We start from the raw sequence: 8009 nt of genomic DNA, 5'->3' as shown, positions 1-8009 counted from the left end.
CGGGCCTTTTAAGTTTTAACGCTACGGAAAAGGCGCGACTTTTCGCGCAAGTTTTACCGATACGGAAAAAATCGCAAGATTTTGCGCAACTTTCGGAGTGGCTACGAAAAACTCGCGTTTTTTCGCGCAAATCGTATTGGTAAACGAAAAAGTCGCGATAATTTCCGAAAAGTCGTAAAGTCGCCGAAAAAATAGCAAAAAAACAGAAAAAGTCGCAAATTGTTCGTTTTCCAATCAGAATTTTTCCAATTCGGATTCAAATTCGTGTCTTAGTAAATCAGCCCCTTAAGATTGGTCCTAGCTGTTTGTGTGTAAAAAGGGAGTTTCCCTGTTATTCAACAGGAACCACTAGGTGGCAGTGTGCTGCAATATAAAAAGGGATGACTCAACACAAATCGTATTGGTAACGAAAAAGTCGCGAAAATTTTCCGAAAAAATCGCAAAATACCGATCATTACGAAAAAAACGCAATCGGACGCATTCGGCCCGTTCGTGGGTTAGTAAATGTGCCCCTAAGTGTCCATAACCCACAAGGCCACCTTCTGGTGCCTGTCTAAAGGGGAATCCAACCTAAGGGGCCCAAATCTTGGGATCCCTACATTACTTTTATTATCTCCACAATTTCTCTCTATCTATCTGTAACTTCTTAATTTATTGCTCATGAACACTTCTCTCTGATCTAACATTATATATGTTGTGCCATTCCAGTTTTTATTTGTATTTTGCCTGACGAAGGGGCCTTAGAGCTCCGAAAGCTTGCAATGTATATTTATTGTTAGCCAATATAGGTATCATTTCTACAATACTCTTGTATTTGTGTTTTGTATTTATTATTTTTGCTACTGGCTAACACGGAACTACAGTTTTTATTTTAAAAACAAAATGTGAGGGTCTACAAGTCTACAACATTTCAAGAAAAGAGTTTGGATATGTTCTCCCCTACAGACACCGTACATACGGTAAGTAATTGTAGCTCTACAAAAGGAAAGCAGGTAAATCATTGCTTTTTTTATTATTTTTTTGACAGTTTTTTTAACAGTTCATTTTGTTTTGACAGTTTATTACATATAAATTTACTCAGACTGAAGTCAACAATATTGTAACAATATACATTAAACGTCTTTGTACTTGGGGTTGTCCTAAACTCCGACAACCAAGGAAAAATCTGTAAGAAAAAAGAAAATGGAGACATTTTGTGTAAATAAAATCATAGATTCCTTGTTATCTGTATTTGCTAAATGTCTTCCTAAAATAACTGGGGGTTACTGAGATTCTCAGAGTCTCAATATGTTTGATTTATATTAATATAAAAGGGATAAAACCTGGTTTTGGCTCCATTAAAGCCTCTGGAAGCCTCATGAAACTTAAGTAAACTTTATTATGAATTTGAATTTTGATGTTCTTTTTTAAAAATTCCAGTTTTACGGAAAATGCCTAATAACTAAGAAAACTTTATGGTTCATCTCTTACAGGATGGTCTAACCCTGTGTGTCTAATTCTGGCTATAGGTTGGCTTTACCCCTTTCACAGTAAACTGGAATATATATATCAGTAAATATTGCCCTTTTACAGCCTTTCCCTTGAGCCGCCATTTAGTGATGGGCTGTGTGCTCCCTCAGAGATCAGCTGACAGGAAGTGATGCAGCTCTAACTGTAACAGGAAGTAGTGTGGGAGCAAAAGGCAGAACTCTGCCCATTCATTGGCTGATGGGGCCTAGCATGTATGTGTGCCTTGGCTTGTTTGTGTGCACTGTGACTCCTATGATCCCAGGGGGCGGCCCTTAGTACTTAAAATGGCAGTTTCCTATTTAGGATTACCCAATGGCACATACTGCTAAATAAGTATATTTATATGAAAATGGTTTATTTAGATGAAGCAGGGTTTTACATATGAGTTGTTTATGCAATATATTTTTATAGAGACCGATGTCGTTTGGGGATATAGATGTAAGTGCCAAATGTTTTATTATTTTAGAAAGCTTAGGAAAAGAAAACTAACTAATTAGGTATTTTTGGCTAAAAACCCAAAGTGGGGCCCCCCCATGTTCATTTTTTATTTTAGCACTTTACCGTTTTCCGCTTTAGTTAGTGCCATAGTAACACCAGATGGTTTGGGGAACGCTGTCATCGAAACAACACCCTCTTGAAAAGCAGTCTTTGGCGCTGATGTACGGATAGCCGCAATCTTTCCTGTTTTTGTGAGTCACGGCGCAACCTTTTAACAAAGAAGAAATAAAGTATAATGGTATAAATGACTCTGTTTTAAAGGAGTTTCAGCTGGGCAAAGAAATACTGGCACTTCATTTTACTGACTAACAATATATTTGTTTTTAGGTGGTAGGGAAAATTGGTATTTAGTCACCAAAATCACATTGGACAGAACATACTGTAGTTATATAGTAAGAACCAGTAATATCAAAAAGTGACCCAAATCCGGGTCATTATTAGAAAGTTAAAAAGCAAAATGCCAGGGACTGCCCCCCCCCCGCTCCACTAACAACACTAGTCCAATTGCTCCAATTAACATCACACTTTATAATCTATCTTTCTTTCTATCCTTCAGATAGTTCTCTACCCAACCACAAGCATGAAGCTTTAAGGCTACACAGACTGATCACACACACAACAAGTTGTAGCCAGAATAACTACTATATATCTACCCATTTATAGTCAGATATAAGTTATGTGTAGGCGTGTACTACGATCTGCATTAAAACAAAGTGCAAAGGGCCAGAGGTTTGGGAAGACCTGGAATAAAGTCTCCTCATCTAGACCCCCGTTACTTGCCTACCCCCCTCATCTAAACCCCCGTTACTTGCCTACCCCTCCTCATCTAGACCCCTGTTACTTGCCTACCCCACCTCATCTAGACCCCCGTTACTTGCCTACCCCCCATCTAGACCCCCGTTACTTGCCTACCCCCCTCATCTAGACCCCCGTTATTTGCCTACCCCCCTCATCTAGACCCCCGTTACTTGCCTACCCCCCTCATCTATACCCCCGTTACTTGCCTACCCCCATCTAGACCCCCGTTACTTGCCTACCCCCCTCATCTAGACCCCCATTATTTGCCTACCCCCCTCATCTAGACCCCCGTTATTTGCCTACCCCCCTCATCTAGACCCCCGTTACTTGCCTACCCCCATCTAGAACCCCGTTACTTGCCTACCCCCCTCATCTAGACCCCCCTTACTTGCCTTCCCCCCTCATCTAGACCCCCGTTACTTGCCTACCCCCCCTCATCTAGACCCCTGCTACTTGCCTTCCCCCCTCATCTAGACCCCAGTTACTTGCCTACCCCCCTCATCTAGACCCCTGTTACTTGCCTACCCCCCTCATCTAGACCCCTGTTACTTGCCTACCCCCCTCATCTAGACCCCCGTTACTTGCCTACCCCCCTCATCTAGACCCCCGTTACTTGCCTACCCCCCTCATCTAGACCCCCGTTACTTGCCTACCCCCCTCATCTAGACCCCCATTACTTGCCATTATTCCTACCTGCAGCTGATGCTCTCTGTGCCCCCTATTTATATTCTCAAAAGCCCTTTTGAGTTAAAGTGAAAGCATTCAACATAATTGCATAAACAGTAACACATGTACATTGGATCTAGAACCTCCAGAATTATACAAGAAAGAGATGAAGAAATAAATGATCAATAAATAAATAAATTAGATCCCCTGTTTACTTTTCACGGTTGGCTTGTAGCACTCATTGCCACTGCGATCGCTGGGATCGTAACAGCATCCCTTGGAATAACAGTCCCTGGCGCTGATGCCTGAGTGGCCGCAGTTCTTCCTGTCTTTCTTGTTACTCGAGCACTGCTCTTTATCTGTGGGAGCAATAATACTACAAGTTTATAAACCATTCAACGCTTCCAATTTTATTTTATATTTACTCTCGAATAGTGATGAGCAGATATGTCCCGTTTTGCTTCACCGATTAATTCGTGAATCTTTCAAAAGATTCGCGAAACGGCGAAAATGTTGCACGGAACAAAAAAATTGTCGCCCGCAACTATTCTTTTGCCGCCTGCAACTATTCTTGTGACTATTCTTGCGACATTTTTGGATGTGCAACTATTCTTTTGCTGCCTGCGACTATTCTTGCGACAATTTTGGATGTGCAACTGTTCTTTTGCTGCCTGCGACTATTCTTGCGACAATTTTGGACGTGCGACTATTCTTTTGCCGCCTGCGACTATTCTTGCGACAATTTTGGACGTGCAACTATTCTTTTGCCGCCTGCGACTATTCTTGCGACAATTTTGGACGTGCAACTGTTTTTTTGCCACTTGCGACTATTCTTGCGGCAATTGTGGATGTGTGACTATTCTTTTGCCGCCTGCGACTATTCTTGCGACAATTTTGGACGTGCGACTATTCTTTTGCCGCCTGCAACTATTCTTGCGACAATTTTTGGACGCACAGCGAATTTTTCCACTGCAATTTTTTTCATCTGTTTCGCAAAACAATACGCCAATGGCAAAACACGGAAATTCGCCGCGAATCCATGCCTGCCAAAACATTTCGCCCATCACTACTCTCAAATCTATATGGCTATGTGTTGGTGTTTGTCAGGGCCACCACCAGTAAATCAGGGGGCCCAGCACTACCAAGTTAGTAGCCCCCTCCCAAAAGGGACCCATATTAGTAGAGATGCGACACAGCATAGGTACGCATTCATGCAGCACTTCCGCATCCCCAGCTTCATCGCGGTCCACCAGAAATCCATGGGGGATCAACTGGTGGACCATGACCGACGTATTGCCCACCCCTGCTCTACACAATCCCACTTTACAACCCACAAAATGCATTTTGACGTCTCTTGGGACCCTTGCCCTGTATTCCCCTTATGGCAGCCCCACTGTCTATGTGTTTTAGGGTTTCTTTTACCCAGGTCTTTAGTATTAACAATAAAGAACTTGGCCTTCTGAGTGTTCCTGAAGCCATTTTATCACTAATCCAAGTGGCTTCTTTAGTTCAAATGAACTCAGCATTTCCGTTTGCTTCAGACTAATAACTACCGGTGTGTGTGAGTAACTACTACCTGTTGTACATTGAGTTTCTCAAATGAATTGTTGATGGCAGGACACTGAGGCGCTGTTCTAATTACTGTATAGGATATAATCTCCATCATCAGTACCTTGGGAGCGAGAAAAGAAGCAAAAGTTGACATTTAGAATACTGGAATCGAAGCAGCAGTTGCGTTTTTTGCATTCCGATTCGCTAATTCCAGAGTAACCACAGTCTCTTCTCACATGAGGATCCACTTTGCAGTCTTTCTTGCTAATGGCTGAAATGAAAGTGTGAACAATATATTTACTCTGATTAAAGATTTGTAATCATCCCTGTAGGGCTACGGGGGGGTAAGTGGTGTAGCAAGAGGGGTGCAAAACTCACAACTGCATTTGAAAAATCTTTTTAGGGTTATAAAGTTATGGGATCTATTATCCAGAAACCCGGCATCCTAATTACAGAAAGTCCATCTCCTATAGACTCCATTTTAATTAAATCCTTTACAATTTTAGATTTGATTCCCTTTTCTCTGTAATAATAAAACAGTACCTGTACTTGATCCCAACTAAGATATAATTACCCCTTATTGGGGGCAGAACAGCCCTATTGGGTTTATTTCATGGTTAAATGATTCCCTTTTCTCTGTAATAATAAAACAGTACCTGTACTTGATCCCAACTAAGATATAATTACCCCTTATTGGGGGCAGAACAGCCCTATTGGGTTTATTTAATGGTTAAATGATTCCCTTTTCTCTGTAATAATAAAACAGTACCTGTACTTGATCCCAACTAAGATATAATTACCCCTTATTGGGGCAGAACAGTCCTATTGGGTTTATTTAATGGTTAAATGATTCCCTTTTCTCTGTAATAATAAAACAGTACCTGTACTTGATCCCAACTAAGATATAATTACCCCTTATTGGGGCAGAACAGCCCTATTGGGTTTATTTAATGGTTAAATGATTCCCTTTTCTCTGTAATAATAAAACAGTACCTGTACTTGATCCCAACTAAGATATAATTACCCCTTATTGGGGGCAGAACAGCCCTATTGGGTTTATTTAATGGTTAAATGATTCCCTTTTCTCTGTAATAATAAAACAGTACCTGTACTTGATCCCAACTAAAATATAATTACCCCTTATTGGGGGCAGAACAGCCCTATTGGGTTTATTTAATGGTTAAATGATTCCCTTTTCTCTGTAATAACAGTACCTGTACTTGATCCCAATAAAGATTCCTTATCCGGAAAACCCCAGGCCCCAAGCATTCTGGATAATAGATCCCATACATGTACAAGAAATACTGAGGGGCAGATTAACTAAAACGCTAACATTTCTAATTTTTTGGTTTTAATAAACTCATTTCCACAAATGTCTGGCATTCACTTAAATATCCGAACTGAAAAAGTCTGCGTGGGTAAAAGTTGCAGAAACTCGCCGAAAACTCCAAATTTTCTAAATAAAAACCAGCAAAATCTAAAACCGCTAAAGTTTCGAGGCAAAAGAAGGATCTTTCAGGGAAGGGACATCTACGTGATCTGGGCAAGTTTAATCTGCCCAATTGTTGGATTCAGATTTTTAGCCGTTTGGATGCATAGTAAAACGAAGACTTTTAGAGCTAAAAATCCGAATTGGAAAAAAAATTCAACGGTTAATACATGGCCCTAGGAAACTACTTCCTGTTACAGTTAGAGCTGCATCACTTCCTGTCAGCTGATCTCTGAGGGAGCACACAGCCCATCACTAAATGGCGGCTCAAGGGAAAGGATGTAAAAGGGCAATATTTACTGATATATATATTCCAGTTTGGGGAGATTCTTTAATAGGCCACTTAATATGATATAAACTGGTTAAGTTGGTTACATATTCATTCTGGGGGGGTTAGTTTCCCTTTAAAGCAATATTATATTTTTGCCTCTTACAAAACGCCAAAATACACAATCAAAACCTTTTTAATTTACTTACGGTACTTTTCTTCACTGCTGCTGCTGCTATGGCTGTTTTTAGCAAAGCTGGAATGCCCAAAGTAAAGGAGAGCGACCAGCAGGACAGATACCTTGGCCGCCATTGTGGGTGCCGAGTCAGTTTACAGGAGCCAATTGGGCGCTCTGAGGATAAAGCTGATATTTATAGGGAAAGCGCTGCCTTATATAATCATGGGAACATTTACCGAGGGTGGGGGGTTTATTAGCTATTGCTACTACACCCATTATATATTTCTTTATTGTGTCATAAAATGAATAATGCTTTGATTATATGGTCGTCAGTGACGGGGAAAGATAATGGTATCTCTGTGCACTGACGCCTTCCCCGTAGCTTTAATGGTAGAAATAACATCACTGTCCGCGTGTTCCATATGGTAACGATCTTATCTCTGAAGAGGAACTTGCACAGTAATTACTATATTGTTACGGAATGTTCCCCACTGTCTATGCCTGACTGATAGTAAAGTTATTAGCAGAGCTAACGTTAAGCCTGAGCCTGGATTTATAGACTCACTTTGTGAGATCAAGCTCTACTGGGCTAAATTAAGGGGGATCACACAATTATTTGGGTGCAGAAAGATAACTTTTTAGCATGGAAAGTGAGATTCTGCCCCCAATAAGGGGTAATTATATCTTAGTTGGGATCAAGTACAGGTACTGTTTTATTATTACAGAGAAAAGGGAATCATTTAACCATTAAATAAACCCAATAGGGCTGTTCTGCCCCCAATAAGGGGTAATTATATCTTAGTTGGGATCAAGTACAGGTACTGTTTTATTATTACAGAGAAAAGGGAATAATTTAACCATTAAATAAACCCAATAGGACTGTTCTGCCCCCAATAAGGGGTAATTATATCTTAGTTGGGATCAAGTACAGGTACTGTTTTATTATTACAGAGAAAAGGGAATCATTTAACCATTAAATAAACCCAATAGGGCTGTTCTGCCCCCAATAAGGGGTAATTATATCTTAGTTGGGATCAAGTACAGGTACTGTT

General features: G+C 40.6%; 1 protein-coding gene across 1 annotated transcript; it reads right to left on the bottom strand.

Moving 5' to 3' along the window:
• Nucleotides 1-988: 988 nt before the first annotated feature.
• On the bottom strand, nt 989-7155 carry tff3.3 (trefoil factor 3, gene 3). Its single transcript, XM_002940461.4, has 5 exons — nt 6989-7155; nt 5144-5293; nt 3687-3830; nt 2071-2215; nt 989-1165 (listed from the first exon to the last, which is right to left on the bottom strand). The coding sequence occupies exons 1-4, from the start codon at nt 7089-7091 to the stop codon at nt 2082-2084; spliced, it is 531 nt and encodes a 176-aa protein (XP_002940507.2). The 5' UTR covers nt 7092-7155; the 3' UTR covers nt 989-1165; nt 2071-2081.
• Between the last annotated feature and the right edge of the window lie 854 nt (nt 7156-8009).

Source organism: Xenopus tropicalis, chromosome 2 (genome assembly GCF_000004195.4).
Source record: "Xenopus tropicalis strain Nigerian chromosome 2, UCB_Xtro_10.0, whole genome shotgun sequence".
Classification (NCBI taxonomy): Eukaryota; Metazoa; Chordata; class Amphibia; order Anura; family Pipidae; genus Xenopus; species Xenopus tropicalis.
This window is presented reverse-complemented; position numbering and strand designations above follow the sequence as displayed.